Source organism: Uranotaenia lowii, chromosome 3, assembly GCF_029784155.1.
Source record: "Uranotaenia lowii strain MFRU-FL chromosome 3, ASM2978415v1, whole genome shotgun sequence".
Lineage (NCBI taxonomy): Eukaryota > Metazoa > Arthropoda > Insecta > Diptera > Culicidae > Uranotaenia > Uranotaenia lowii.
The window spans coordinates 285,117,938-285,134,233 of record NC_073693.1 but is presented as its reverse complement, the minus strand read 5'-3'; the positions used below and the strand labels follow the sequence as shown (position 1 = coordinate 285,134,233).

The 16,296-nt window shown below is 42.1% G+C and overlaps 2 protein-coding genes across 2 annotated transcripts; one reads left to right on the top strand and one right to left on the bottom strand.

Annotated features, from left to right (window-relative positions):
- Positions 1–5,124: 5,124 nt before the first annotated feature.
- LOC129753528 (uncharacterized) lies at positions 5,125–7,212 on the bottom strand. Its single transcript, XM_055749351.1, has one exon. The coding sequence runs from the start codon at positions 7,210–7,212 to the stop codon at positions 5,125–5,127; it is 2,088 nt and encodes a 695-aa protein (XP_055605326.1).
- A 655-nt stretch (positions 7,213–7,867) lies between these two features.
- LOC129753526 (uncharacterized) lies at positions 7,868–13,392 on the top strand. The gene is made up of 2 exons (XM_055749350.1): positions 7,868–7,918; positions 11,854–13,392. Exons 1-2 carry the CDS (start codon positions 7,868–7,870, stop codon positions 13,390–13,392), a joined length of 1,590 nt encoding a protein of 529 aa, XP_055605325.1.
- Positions 13,393–16,296: the final 2,904 nt, after the last annotated feature.

Below are 16,296 nucleotides of genomic sequence, written 5' to 3'. Positions count from 1 at the left end.
GTGCTAATCTCATCCGTTCATTAGTTTTCGCTCGTCGTTCACGGATTCAAATTAATCGGTGATATGAACTCATCATGGCGGTTTGGATTCAGATTTCAGATTTGGTGAAAATAAGCGCAGATATGAAAGTCGAGTTTGTGTTAAACAGATTATCACCGCTGGTTTTATGATTTAATTGAATGATTAATGGCATTTCGATGAACTATACATTCTAACAGGAAGAATATCAAACGAAAGCGATGAAAATTATAGACGGATAGATTAGATTAGGATGCGGGAAAAATGGTCTTGTGCGGCAAGAAGTTTTCTCAAATCACGCTCTTGGCTCATTTTCAACACCTTTCATGCTTCCTTATCTAATCTATCTTTCTATAATTTACATTACTTTCATTTGATATTCTTCCTGTTAGGATGTATAGTTCACCGAAATGCCATTAATCACTCAATTAAATCAAAAAGTCGAGTTTTGGTGAAACGTCCTTCACAAAAAAGAAGTCTAAAGTGATCGATTGCATTAACACAAAAATAGTTTTATAAACACTAGAAGTGCTACATTGAAGTAAACATATAAATTGATCGAAACAACAACTTTTTATTTCAAATTAATTCAATTTCTCTTGAAAACAAATTACTTTTTGAAAATTCACTGGTAAAGTTCGATTTGTTCGCCCTTGAGCCCCACTCGCCGCAGACGGTCGAGGACCGCATCGTATGAGGCCCGCTGGTGTTCTTGTGGTATTTTATCCCAGGCTGCCACGAGATGTAGCTTCAGGACCTCCACACCTTCATGTTTCTTAGAGCAGACTTCGGCCTCCAACATACTCAAAACAACGAAGTCCAACACACAAAACTTTCGGGGCTCCACTTAGCAAAATTTCGCTGTTACTTTCCGTTAGCAAAAATATTTTTTTACTGTTGAGTTGGCAAAAAGCTAAATTTACTTGATTTTAGCAATTAGAAAGTTCATTTTGCTTGACTTTAGCAAAACAAAGGTTTGCTAGCCGCTTTGTGCACAGACAACAGCCACCGCGGGTTTTAAGAAAAATAACAAACAGACATGATTGTGCGCGGTTCCGAGAGTTCGATGCTAGTGGTTCTAGTGGTGGCTAAGTCAACAACAAAATACTAACCAAATCGACACCGGATGCGTACAGGTAAGGGCGAATTATAAATTGTACAAATTTTCCGATTTTTAAATCCAAAATTGTTTGTTTTTCTTTCAGGTTACAACTGCAACACAAAACCCCCATCAGACCAGAAATAAAGGGGACCACAGCTGGAACTTCAACGAGCTGCATCCGGCACACACTCTGGTGCATTCGTCGATAAAGATGGCTTGAAGTTTCGCCCGCTGGAACCGCAATTTCCGTTAATCGAACGTGAAATTAAATTTTAAAAAAAATTTAAAAATAAATTGAAAGTGAAGTAAATTTGTGAATTCTTTTTCATAATCAAACGTTCTCCCTGATTCTCCAGAGAAAAAACAATAAATTTTGAAATTTCAGATCCGGGCGATCTTTTCTTTCGGTTTTTGCTAAAAAATTGAGTAAAATTTGCGGCGGCTATCTTTTTTTCTCGTTTGCTAAAATTATAGTTAAAAAATATTGCTAATTTTTTTGCTAATTTTCTAGCTGGTCAAATTTGAGCAAATTTTTGCTAAATTCTGGCCTCGAAAATTTTGTGTGTAGGGTTCGGGTCTGGCGAACTCGCCGGCCACTCGGAGCTCGAAATGAACCCTGGAGAATGTTGTGCAATCCAAAGTTGGGTTTTCTTCGCTTTGTGAGCCGGCGCCGAGTCCTGTTGGAAAACCCAATCCCTGCACACAAAATTTTCGGGGCTCCACTTAGCAAAAAGTTGCTGTTACTTTCCGTTAGCAAAAATATTGTTTTACTTTTGAGTTAGCAAAAAGCTAAATTTGCTTGGTTTAAGTAAAAATGAAGGCCGCTTTGTTCAGACAGCAGCCGCCGGCTACGAGAAAAAATAAACAAGTCGGCGCGTGCAAATCAGTGCGATAGAAAATTCGATTTTGGCGGTACTTGTGGACTTGATGATGTCTAAGTGGACGATGGAAAGGAAGCCAAACCAATATCGGGAGAGCAAAGGTAAGAACCCATTTGACTATGAAAAAATCTGGCTTCTTAATGTATAAATTCTTTGTTTTTTCACCAGGAGACTGCTGCTACTGGCGTGAACAAACATCACCGGAAAAGGAGCCAGCAATGAAAGCGGATCTATACTAGAAGCAAACAGGTAAAGACTATGATCTAGACGCAAACAAACTTATCGAGTTTTTATGTGTAAAATTTTCTATTTTTACCAGGTTGGTGCTCCCAGCGAATACAACACCAAAGCCGGGGATTCATCCAAGAGGAAAAAGGAACCTGATTCATGTTGGTCGACGATGAAAGCATCCGGAAACCAGCGGTCAACATACCCAGAACAACCCGGTACAGACGCCGGAAGAAATAATTGGTAAAGCTCGTGTTGTGTTGTGAAAAAAAAGTGGAAATCCAGAAAAAGTTTAAAAAAATAAATAAGTGTGAAAGAATCAGTGTTTTTTTTATTTGAAATCTGATAACCTCCCTGCGTTTCGAAAAGAAAAATTTTAACAAAAATTCTAGGCGGTCTTTTCCTTCGAATTTTGCTAAAAATTTGAGTAAATATTGCGGCGGCTAACTTTTTCTCTCGTTTGCTAAAATTTTAGTGAAAAAATATTGCTAAATTGATTGCTTAATTTCTAGCTGGTCAAATTTGAGCAAAATTTTGCTAAATTCTGGCCTCGAAAATTTTGTGTGTGGAACCAAAATGTCGACGTGGCCACGGTTCGACGACATTCTGTAGAACGAGTTCCCGATATGTATTTTGGTTGATCTTAACTCCTTCAGGGACAGCGGAGTCCACTCATCACGTGTGATTCCGGCCCAAACCATCACCGATGCTGATTTCTGTCGCAGGGTGGCCGTCAGCAAGTCGGCATGGCTTCGTGATTTGTCTGGCAACCAAACTCTGTCGTTCTGCTTACTCACGAGCTGCTGTACGGTGAAGAGTTTCTCGTCGGTAAACACGATATTCTTCAACCTTCCTTCCGCGGCCCTCTTCAGCAGCGCCTTCGCCCTTTTTACCCGTTCTTATTTCTGCTTCACCGTAAGGTCTTGAACCTTTTGGATCTTGTTGGGCCTGGTCTGAAGTTTATCTTTCAGGATCCGACGGAGACTTCGATCCGGTATGTTGAGATCCTCTGCCAATTTAGTGGCATTACGACGAGGATATCTCTTAAGGCGCCTCTTGACGATCTTCGCCATGGCAGGTGTCACCACAGTAGGTCGGCGTCCCTTACCATACCGTTTTTTAGTACTTCTGGTCTCCATGTATAATAAATTTCATTTTATCGAATTTATCGCTCAAACCACTGGAAATTGTCTTTGCTGAGATTCAACTCACGTTTCTGCATTTGACAGACCGACACATAACTGTTTACTTGACTAATATTAGACAAAGGCCTCAGTGTACGGACAATTTTTTGACGTCGTTTTTGGGACTTTCTACACAGCAAATTTTTTTTTGCTGGAAACCAGCAAAATTTTGCTGGTTTTTGTCCCGCTGACTTTCCAGCAAAATTTTCAGCAATTTAAATTGCTGGAAAAAACAGCAAACGTTGATGCTGGTTTCCAGCAAAATCAGCAATCCAGATTGCTGGAAACCAGCTATTTCTTTCAAAACAACCGGCTGTATTTAGTATCAAATTTATATTTCATTCAAAATTAAATATTGAATACTGGCTGTGCATATAATGGGCAATAAGAAACAATTACTTTCTTCCATTTTTCAATAATGTTTGTATTTATTTCCAAAAACTTTTTCTAAAAATTTTACAACACCGGCTCTAGAGTGGCAGCTTTGTGCCTGTTGCAGTTTATAACGACTTATTTTAACACTTTCGGATGAATTCAGAAACGCGGATTGACTTTCAAAACACTTTATATTGTCTTCAAAGATATGCCTTTTTATTATACAACTTTAAAGAATAGCTTAACTTGCGCTTTCGACTTAATCTTTATTGTATATTGTGGAGCTATATCCGATCTCTTCGGTGGTTAATTTTGACTGCTTCGATCGTCAGCTGATCGGGTGTTGATCAGCTGTGCCAAAAGAGTATCCAGTCTGCGATAAATTTGTTTGTTTGCTCTCGTTTTGCTTCCGCATTATGAGATTCATTAATGTGGCTTAAATTAACGCGTTAACATTACCGGCCCCCTTGATATGCCTAGCATTATCAACGAAATTCAAACTCTACTATATCTACTACTTCTCAAAACAATCCAAAAAATGATATCACGCAATTAACAAAATAAAAGAAATGCGTTGATTTTCTGCTGAACTCGATCAGTGTCTCACTGGACTGGACATCGTCTTCTTCTTATTCTTCAGAGTGGACTGTATGTTTTTCTCTTCGACCTGGCTGTGGTTGTACGTTGTAGCCTATGCCTTCGATGAAGAAATGCACCGTTGATCCTGGTACACGGCCTCCTAGGCCCATCAACTCTGGAATCAGATGAGAAGGGCTTTTTTACTCAATCAAAAATTATTATTAAAAGACTTCCCTGAAGCGGTGGCTTCGAGCCACCGCGGGCGCTCATTGCGCCGATGCTGCTGCGATGATCGGTGATGGCTTCATGAAATCTTCTTTGGGGGTGAGACGAATTGTGGTGATAGCTTAACTTCATATGACGACTGAGATGTGGTTGGCACGACTTCCTGCTGATGAAAGGATTGTGTATGCTCTTGAAGGAATAGTATAAAATCACGCAAACTTAACTTTGTGTGGAGGTCCCTCAACCTCCACAAAAATACAAGACGCTCTATCAACTTTCATTCAGCGAGGTAGCATGCCCTTAGGGATGTGATGGACTTTAAGGTTCTGGTAGACTTCAGCGCTTCATGGATGGACTCTACGGTACGGACGGTACAGACGGTCAGCGACCGCCGTGGCCACTGACGAGACTATGGAGTATGAACATTTCTTGAGCTTTTTTGACCATATTTTAAAAATAAATTACTTAACTGGACTGCGGGGGCCAATTGACCCCCGCAGGCGCGCCGATTGCGCCTCGATGTAGGAGAACTCTAATCTGCCTTTTCTGGTGGCTCGGGATTGTTGCTCCAGATAAGTAGCATGTGATTATTTGTGAGCATGACATCATGCTGAATTGCAGGGTTTTGAACTTGGTTCTCATTGAAAACCTTGCCAGAAACGATCCATCCCAGCTTTGTATTCTGTAGTACTGGCCCAACGTCGTTTAAATTGTGTTGTCCTTCCAACAACAGATCGTAGAATATCTCAGCCCCGAGAATTAGATCAATATTACCGGGATTTTGAAAATCGTGATCTGCAATGTTGAGTCCTGGAGGTATCTTCCAACTAGTGATGTTGAACTTTTTCCCGGGGAGACCAGAGGTTACTTTCGGGAGGACGTGAAATTTCAAAGTAGACCGGTAGTTGGTATACCGAGATCCAATGGAAGCGATTACAGACTGTGTGGAACAGGTAGTTGATTGTCCAATACCGTTGACTGGAAGATGATGTCGATAGCGTTGAAGTTTCAAAGACTGAGAAATTCTTTCAGTCATGAAGCATAGCTGTGATCCTGAATCCAACAAAGCTCGTGCTGGAATGGAATTTCCATATCCATCCTCAATCATAACAACTGCTGTGGACAGCAAAACAGTGCTTGAAAAGTTACTAGGATTTACGGATATGAAAGCACTGTGGCTAGTGGAAGGATTGTCTGTGGTACTGAAGGATGGGTGGTTAATCATGTTCGGATTGTGTGACAGATGTGTCTGGTTCTGGAGAGTTGAATTAGGAAGGATTTCTTCAAAGGGTATCTCTGTTTGGTTCTGTGGTGGCTGTTGATTCGCGTCCTGATTGACTTGCTGTGGAACTCGTAACTGCTCTAAATTGGACTGTGATACAACAGGACCAGCATGCAGGAGGGTGTGATGGCCTCTTCCGCAGATCTGGCAAGATCCCTTAACACAAAATCTCGCGATGTGACCTGGCGAGAGACAATTGAGGCACAATGATTTCTTCTTAATCAAATCAACACGATCGGACACCTTCATTTGTGTAAACTTTTGACACTTAAACACTGAGTGTATAGACTCAGCACAGAAAGGACAGGCAAACTTATACTCGAGACTGGTATGACTGAGTGCCGGAAAACTAAATTGCTTTTTCAGTTCCCCTTGACTTGAATTAGAAAGATTACGGAGCACCATACACCTTGACTTCAGGAATTCAATCAACTGCGGATATGTTGGAACCTCCTTCGAGTTGTGGTGGCATTCCCATTGATGTAAAGTAGCAGAATCCAAACGCTGACACAACATATGCTGAAGAATGGTGGTCATCCCATCAGTTTCCACACCGACCTTCTGGAGCATCATCAGCGTTGTCTCAAAATCCTTCACCACTCGGTGGAGCTGTTCATAGGATTCTTCTTCCATGGGGTAGACAGAGAACAAAACGTCGAGGTAGGATTTCACTAAAAGCTTTTTGTTCTCAAAGGAATTGTGGAGAGCTTGCCAGGCAATGCTGTAGTTAGCCGATGTCAACTCAATTGAACCTATTTCTGACAATGCATCACCTGTCAACGACGTTCGGAGATAGGTAAACTTGTCGATGTCGGACAGATGATGGTTGTTGTGGATCATGCTGGAGAATGTATCCCGGAAGGTGATCCAATCCTGAAGCTTTCCGCTGAATGTTGGCAACTTCAATTCAGGGAGTTTGATTCTGGGTTGTGAAACGGATGCTTGAATTGACCTTTGAGTGCTGGCACCGGAACCACTTTCGGCTGCTTCCAGCACACCCAAACAGTGTTTAATGTCGAAGAAACGATTCTCGAAGTCCTTGATGATGCGCATATTGACTTCTTCACGTTCGCTGATTCTCATCGCACGTTCAAGGGCCGCCTGTTCCTCGTCGCCTTGTATGCAAACGTCCATTTCCGCATCGTCAGTTAGCACTTCAATGTTCTCCCGCACACGAATGAATTTATCGTACAATTCGTCCAATTTCTGCATGCGGAATTTTAAGGATATGAAATCTCGCTCTGCTTGGTAACCGTTTGCAAAATCCTGGATATTGTCCATTAAACTTCTCAGGTTCCTTTCCTGCTTCACCAGGAGTCGTAAGTCCTCTCGAGGCATGGTAGTTATTCGGGCACGCACAACCACAGGATAAACTCAACACCACTGCACTGCACGGTATCACGAGTCCACAGAACAGCACGGTAAACGACGATGTTTCACGATTAACAACCAACCAACAGAATGTCCGATGATCGAATTTAACCGACTCTCGCAAAATGATTTATTAACCCAGCATGCACAATTACCTTCATTCAATTTGGTTTCCAGCTACCCGATCCTCAAAGCTGGTCTGCACCACAGACTTACCTGAGCACACAGTACTTATCCTACAAACTATCCAATTCCTTAGTTTGTTGCTTCTGCCAAACTCTGGTGATCCGTGCGTCGAGCTCGTGCCAATTTTCATGAAAACTCCTTCAAAATCTGGTTTTATTTGCCTTTCACTAACACTGTTCCCCAATTTTACAGTCCCTGGGGGAGGGGGGAGAGGAGGTGTCACTCAAACCAACGGGGGGGAAAGGTACATCGACCAAAGCACAACACTTGTCACTTGAGTACACTTTATGTGGTTCAAATCCGACACTTTATGTTGATTCAATCAACTTCTAATGTACCAGGATGAGGGGTAAGGGGTGTTTCGTTCCCAGGGGAGACACTGGGTACACTTGGGTTTATAACCAGCAGCACCAAGAGAGATGTACTACCGCCACAAATGCCACAAAACAGCGAAAAGTTCACAATTTCACAGCAGTTTTCGCCCGAGGTATCCAATTGATTCCCTATCACCACACTCAACAGCAGACGCAAAAGCCACAAATTATCGACACAAGCGTTTGGCTTCACTACATGCGACGGCTTGGGTGCACACAATAGCCGTTGGTTGTCCTTTTATCACACTTGATGCTTCACACGGGGAACAATTGAAGGCAAGTAAATCAACGCGCTTCTCGATCCGGCTCGTTTCGGACCAAATGTTGCAGTTTATAACGACTTATTTTAACACTTTCGGATGAATTCAGAAACGCGGATTGACTTTCAAAACACTTTATATTGTCTTCAAAGATATGCCTTTTTATTATACAACTTTAAAGAATAGCTTAACTTGCGCTTTCGACTTAATCTTTATTGTATATTGTGGAGCTATATCCGATCTCTTCGGTGGTTAATTTTGACTGCTTCGATCGTCAGCTGATCGGGTGTTGATCAGCTGTGCCAAAAGAGTATCCAGTCTGCGATAAATTTGTTTGTTTGCTCTCGTTTTGCTTCCGCATTATGAGATTCATTAATGTGGCTTAAATTAACGCGTTAACAGTGCCAAAGTGTTGATCATTCGCCACCTGAGAAAAGAATTCTGATTAGTATCTTTTATGAAATATCTACATGTTATATAAAAACTCACCCTTGATTTGATGTCTGGTTGCTAGAATATAGAGGAAAATAAAAAAAATTATATTAATCTAACCAAAATTCGTAAAATAGTCTTACCTTGCATCAGCATACGAAAACAAACAGACTTCAATTTGACAACTCGATTGCTGATTTTCCAGCAAACTAGATCAATTGCTGGAAAGTCCAGCAATTTGGAAACCGATTGCTGATTTTTCAGCAAAAATGACAAGAACACAACCGAATGCTGAAAAATCCAGCAATTCGAAAACCGATTGCTGGTTTCCAGCAAAATTTTGGATTACTGAACGTTTCCAGCAATTTTTTTGCTGGAAATCGAGGCAAAAATTTACAGTGTATACAAACTGAATTGGATTATTTTTAAGGTTTAATTCATAAACATTTTTAATACTGATCTACAAAAAGGAATAGTTTCTGCAGCGAATGATGTAACTGTAGTAATTTTATGGACTGAAAAAGTGCACTTTTTGATTGTTTGTATTTCAAGGTACGTGCTGTTATGACAATTTTTTGATACAGTGTAAATTGGACAGCTGAACACCTGATTACAAAAGTAACACTTACATCCAATGATAAACTAACACTTAATGTAAACAAAGCGACGAGGGGTCGTTTAAAGCACCGATGTAGTCTAGCGGAAAGGCTGGCGCGAGTCTGGTATTGGTATGCCAGGCGTACGGGGTTCGATTCCCGGTATCGGCAAGAAAAACTTTTGGGTTCGATTCCCATAGGTGCCGACAGGTAAGATGTGTTTCATTCTATAACTGACTATATAATTGGAATGTTCAATCAGTTGCCAGCTGGCCAGGTATATACACGGATGCCGGAATACCTGTAAGTAAACTAGCCTACCTGATTGATTCTTTCTTCCAAAATATACCTACATCAACACAATACATTCACTCCATGACAGTTCATACGAAGCCATGGGGTCCGGGTATGATGGCGCGCTGCATTGGAGATTTGTCGAACATAATAATCTAAAGAATGCATGTGAGCACATACTTTGGCAGAAACTGCGGTGAATCCGTGCATCCATGGTGGATTACCAACATACATACATACATACAAAGCGACGATACTGTTGGAGTAATGTAGCAGTTCAATTGCCGGACCCTGTATTTAACCTGACGTACGTTTTCGACGACACAACCATCAATTAACAAATCTGGACAAACTCCAATCTTTCGATTTCCAATAATGATCCAGCTGGTTTAATTTAAATTAAAGCACAGTTTCCTATGTTTTTAAAACTCTGCAATGTTTTTCAAATCAGAATTTGCCTTTAGCATCACGAGCTCTAAGTCTTTACCACTCCAGTAGGAGACACAATCATCCACGAACACTTTAAGGCTACCATGGCGTAAACAATTTCTCGTGTCATTGATGTAGAGTATAAATAACAAGGGACCCAATACACTTCCTTGGGGAACCTCTTGACTATTTTCTCTATATTGCGAGTAGGATGAACCTTTTTTTTCGTTGTCTTTTGCTCCTTCCACTCCTCCGGTAGCTGTTCTGTGTCGCAGATCCGGACCATCAACCGGTGTAGGCCATCGGCTAACTTGTCCGGGCCTATTCAGCTGGCGAATGACTTTCTTAACTTCACTCATCGTTTGGGTTGACTCCTCTACGTCTTGGTCTCCTGCATGTGCGCTGTTCAGGGTTTTCGAAGTGCTGCTTTCACCTTTCGATCACCTCACGATTGTCCGTCAGGATGCCTCCGTCCTTATCCCGGCACATTTCGGCTTGCGTTGAGCTTAATAAATTAATTCTTCGTTTGATAGTCAAATAGTGAAGACTTATTTGTTATCAATAATGATGGATTTATGGCTAATTAAATTTGACCTATGAGAGGCTATTGCTATTGCCAAAATATCACAAACATCTTATAAGAATTATTCAAAGACACTATCTGCCGGTTACATGATGCAGGTCTCGAACCCCTCGAACTCTAGTATCTTGACTCTTGCAATAACACTGTCTTGGCCAAGGTGTGTATATATAGGAGGTGTAACGATGTGTGAAATTCCCGATTCAGCCATTTTGATTTTGATACTGCGGAGTTCGTGGAGTTTGTTTACCAACAAAGCCATAAGCTCAAGCAAATTTACCAATGATTACAAACAAATTCACTGAATATCACCGCGCTCTCCTCGCCTACTTAATGACAAAGTCAGAGAAGCTTGTGATTTAATAACCTTGGTCTTGGCCTTTAAGGACATAAATGAATATAGACAGAACAAAGTAAACGAGTGGAGAGAAAAGGTGTTCGGTCTTAACGAAACTTGGTTCTGAAACAGTCTTAACGACCCACCTACCTACCTAAGGGTCCGGCGCCGATTAACTGATGTATTGGGCTGAGATAAAAGATCTCCACTGCTGGCAATCCAGAGCCAGCGTCTTCACTTGCTACCAGCCAAGGTTCTCGTCAACTGTGCGGATTTCAGTGGCTAGACTACGCCGCCACGAGCTTCTGGACCTGCCTCTTCTTCGATGCCCATCTGGATTCCAGTCAAGCACCTCTCTGCAAATCTCGTTTTCATCTCTTCGCAGCGTGTGTCCAATCCATCTCCACTTACGTTCCCGAATCTCGATTTCTAGCGCTTTTTGATGACACCGGCGATGAAGTTCCATGTTTGAGATCCAATTGGCAGGCCATCAAGCGCGGATGATGTTCCGCAGGCAGCGATTCACAAAAATTTGCAGTTTTCGCGTCGTCACCGCATATGTGCACCAAGTTTCACACCCGTACAACAATACGGATTTGACGTTTGAGTTGAAGATTCGGATCTTAGTTCGTAGAGAGATCTGGCATGAGTGCCAGATCTTTCGGAGACTGGCAAACGCAAATCGTGCTTTTCTGATCCGGGTTTCGATGTCCTTCTTGATACCACCATCAGGCGTAATCTGGCTACCAAGATACTAGAAGCACTCGACTTTCTCAACCTGTTGCTCAGCTACCAAGAAATTGGAACGATTTTGTGTGTTGATTTCCATCGACTTGGTGTGTCCGACATTGATTTTGAGACCTGCTGCCTTGGAGCTTTCGGTGAGGTCGTCGAGTTTGCTCTGCATGTCTTGTTGTGTTTGGGCGAGCAAAACAATATCGTCTGCCAGGTCAAGGTCGTTCAGTTGCACCTTAAGTTATCCTTAAGTTTCTCAACGACCGAAGTAGACTTTTATGACAAAATTTTACCTTATTTTGCTCTGTCAGGTAAAAGCCTTAGTATATGTTCTACCGAAGCCTCCTCAGATATTCCACACCTAGTAAATGAGCCAAAATTCCAGACAACACAACCACATGATTTGCACCTCACACCGAGTCAGACCCGATCAGCTGTTCAACAACCCAATGATGTCGCAGCACACACCCAGGTCGAAAATGAACCCACTCAGCTGAACGTTTTTTACCAAAATGTGCGAGGCTTACGAACCAAAATAGACGACTTCTTCACTGCTCTTCACACCGACTTCCATGACGTCATCGTTCTCACGGAGACGTGGCTTAACGAAGAAATCAACTCACTGCAGCTCTTCGGACAACATTACTCCGTATATCGTAAAGATAGAGACCCGCTAACGAGTGGTAAAAAATCTGGCGGTGGTGTGCTTATAGCCATTGCCAATAGATTAAGCTCGGAATCTATTCCTCTGACACATAATGATCTGGAGCATATTTGTGTAAAAATAGCTTTTTCACAACACTCCCTTTACATCGGTGCCGTCTATCTCAGCCCTGATATATCGACTTCCGAATCTGTTATTGGCAGAAATCTAGATGCTTTCAGTGCTATAATTGAACAAATGCAATGTCATGATGAGCTTATAATCTTTGGAGACTATAACCAACCCCAACTGAATTGGAAAAGGCATGACGACGGATCTTGCTACCCTGACCCGACAACTTCTAAGTTTTCATCGTCGAGTACTGTTTTGATTGATCGAATGTCCACTCTCAACCTCGTTCAAATTAACAGCGTTTCAAACGAAAACAAACGCACATTGGACCTCGTTCTCGTTGATCGCCACAAAGTCAAAAACTTTATAACCACAACCGCAGCCGAAGGACTAGTCCCAATCGACAAACACCACCCACCCTTGGTGACGTCCGTTGAGATTAGATGCTTTCAATCTTTCTGTGAACCGATAGAAGCACCGTCACTGAATTTCAGGAAAGCCAACTTCACGTTACTCAACGAGTTACTGCGTTCAGTCGATTGGTCAGATCTCGCTGAGGCGGGATCTATAGACGATGCAGTAGCACATTTTTCGTCCACTGTTAACAGCTTTCTTCAGCAAACCGTACCTCTGAAGAGTCCTGTGCCAAAACCGCCATGGTCAAATCCTCAGTTACGACGCCTTAAACGTATGAGAGCATCTGCCTTGAAATCCTGGAGCTATCACCGGAATCCAACACTTAAGTCAGCTTTCACATCCGCCAGCAATGCTTACCGACGTTACAACCGTGCACTATACACTCGCTACTTAAACCAGACTCAAATGAATCTGAAGCAAAATCCTCGTAGGTTTTGGTCATTTATCAACGACAAACGGAAGGAAAAAGGACTCCCCTTGAAAATGTTTCTCGAGAACGAAGTTTGTGACTCGATCACAGGACAATGTGAGTTGTTTGCGAAACACTTTGCAAGTGTTTTCACGACGGAAAATATTGAGCCAGCCGAAATCACCCGAGCCTTATCGCACGTTGTGGAAGACGCGATGAATGTAAATGTACCAATCTACCAACAGAAATCAAACACGCCATCAATAAGCTCAAACCATCAGCTTCACCGGGTCCTGATGGAATTGCCCCGATTGTTTTCGTAAAATGTGCTGAGAATCTTTGTAAACCCTTGACTACGATTATTAATCGTTCGCTATCGTCTGGTACCTTCCCAACAAGTTGGAAGAAGTCGGTGATGTTCCCTGCTTTTAAAGAAGGAAACAAACAAGATATTCAAAACTATCGTGGTGTGACGTCCCTGTGCGTAGGATCAAAGCTGACTGAAATACTTATTTCAAAGAGCCTCCTGATTAAAGCTAAATCATACCTATCAGTAGATCAACACGGCTTCTTTCCGGGAAGATCAATCAACACTAATCTGACACAATTCACCTCCTATTGCATCAAAGCCATTGAGGATGGCTTTCAGATTGATGCCATATATACTGATCTGAAAGCTGCATTCGATCGTGTAAATCATCGACTTCTCCTTGCAAAGCTGAAACACCTGGGTGTGTGCTCGACACTTGTTTCCTGGTTTGGTTCATACCTGTCAAACAGGCGGATGTCAGTTCAACTGGGCTCCTGTGAATCAATGGAGTTCAATAGTCCATCGGGGGTCCCTCAAGGTAGTAACCTTGGCCCCTTATTGTTCTCTCTGTTCTTCAACGATGTTCTAGCGGTTCTTCCCGAGGATTGCAGAATTGTCTACGCCGATGATCTAAAGCTGTTTGCAAAAATTAATCATGAAAACGACTGCCTAACCCTCCAACGTTATGTTGACCAATTTGCAGACTGGTGTAGTCTGAATCATATGACCATAAGTATTCCCAAATGCGCGGTAATTTCGTTCGGCAGAAAATCCTCTCCGACTAGATGTAACTATCAAATGTCTGACACTCCGCTGTTGCGAGTCTCAGTCATCAAGGATCTCGGTGTTCTACTCGACGAGAAACTGACCTTCAGAGACCACTACTGCTACATTCTAGCCAAAGCAAATCGAAACCTTGGGTTTATCATGAGAACCGCCAAAGAATTCCGGGATCCATATTGTATACGAGCTCTTTACTTTTCGCTGGTTCGGTCGATCCTTGAAACCGCTTCCGTTATCTGGTGCCCCCACGCAGTTTATTGGTCAAACAGGATTGAAGCTGTACAGGCACGCTTTGTAAAGTTTGCCCTTCGTCGCCTCCCTTGGAGGAATTACCAGGAGCTCACCGATTACAAACATCGCTGCCAATTGCTGGATATAAACACACTTCTTGAGAGACGCTTTATCGCCCGCGCTGTTTTCATGAAGAAATTAATCGACGGTGAATCTGATGCCCCACGTCTTCTATCCCATGTGAACTTCAACGTCAGGCCGCGTATACTTCGAGAACATGAGTTCCTTCGCATCGACTTTCGCAGAACGTGCTACGGGCAGAACGAACCAATTAGAATTATGTCCAAACTATTTAATTGGTTCTACCCTCTCTACGACTTCCAGATGCCCACTGAAACCTTCAAACACAAAATCAGAAAATCTTCCGAACTGCAGAGTAGTATCAACCTGTTTTTAAATCGTTCATTATAGGCTTTTAAATTTATGTGTCATGTCTAGTTTATTTGCATTGTATAGACTTAGGTTAGTTAAATAGTAGTATTAATAATTGTCATGGAGACCATAAGTTGTCAGATGATGTAATAATAAATCAAATCAAATCAAATCAAATGATGCCTTGAAAGTAAAACGTGGTATCACTATACCCGAATAAAGGTGGTACAATGCTAAAATTTGGGTCTCCATTTCCATATTTTAATATCTCAGTTATGCAGGTTTCACTGAAACCTTAATGATACCTCGTTTGGCCACTATTAAAAAACAACTTTTGAGAGCACAGAGATGCCACTTTTTGGTGTCGGTGAATTTGGCATCATTGTGCTTTCAAAACTCTTTTGATTCGTTTAATTTTTATTCTTAGTTTGTATTCGGCATACGGGGAAATTTATTTAAAAAAAAATACCTTAATGATGATTAAAGCCCGGCATCGGGAGACACTGGAATGTGTCCTGTCCTGATTGTATGGCTTCCAATCGCCTTCCCCGCCCCTTCTCCGTTTGTTGTTTAAAGATGATATCTGTATTTATTTACAGAAGTATACTGTGCCCAATCCCGTATCGTTGGCTATACATATATCCATGGCCTTACCTTAGTTAAAAAGATTTCCCTGGTCTCTGAGTCGCTGTATGAACTGGTCATGAGGTTCCCTATTTTGCTGTATGATTTTGTAATTTTCGTTCGTTCGAGTCATGGGAAGCACTCTTCTAAAATATAAAAGATGTTGATCGTCATGAAATTGTTTTTTTTTTTTTTGCATGGGAGCAGAATACCGCATGCTAACGATCGTTGCACAAAATTCCAGTTCGATTTACCCGGTGTTTGTAAAAAAATCTGCTTGGAAGGTTGTCAGCCTTATCCCTATATCCTAACTTCTGATACTCACATCAGAGGATATACATTGATCGGGTTATCGAGTCCTAACAAAATCCAATTGATGGCCAGAATCTGCAAAAAAGAAACGATATCAGTAGCAATGAGCTTTGAATTCAAATAATGCCACTGTTTCTAGTGAAGTTTCATCGCGAAACGACCCATCTGGTGAGAGATTCGTATCATCTGGCGCTGCCGTTTTTTCGCCGCCGCCCGATGAGGATAACCTTCCCGGCTCAACCCGTTCCTTCCTCCGGCATGGTTGGCCTCCTGCTGTTACTGCTGCCGGCGGATGGCAGACGAGAGTCGAGCGAGATCGCCCCGTTGGGTGGAAAATCGTCGCGCATGTGCGAAATCACGCTAAACTCGGCCTTTCATTCCTTTGTGCTCGTGGTAAGTGGTACGTTTTTCCTTGAGCTCCTGAAAATTTGTGGAAACTTCTGGATAAACCGGTGACCGGTTGGTCGTGGTCGCTAGATTTTTGGAACCAAGAACGGGTTTGAAGTGAAGTCCAAAGTGTGTAATCTGTTAGCTG

Coding starts and splice junctions, on each gene's coding strand:
- LOC129753526 (XM_055749350.1), top strand. CDS start 7,868: ATGCCACAAAACAGCGAAAAGTTCACAATTTCACAGCAGTTTTCGCCC. Junction 7,919..11,853: donor CACAGCAGTTTTCGCCCGAG/GTATCCAATTGA, acceptor CCAAAATTCCAG/ACAACACAACCACATGATTT.
- LOC129753528 (XM_055749351.1), bottom strand. CDS start 7,212: ATGCCTCGAGAGGACTTACGACTCCTGGTGAAGCAGGAAAGGAACCTG.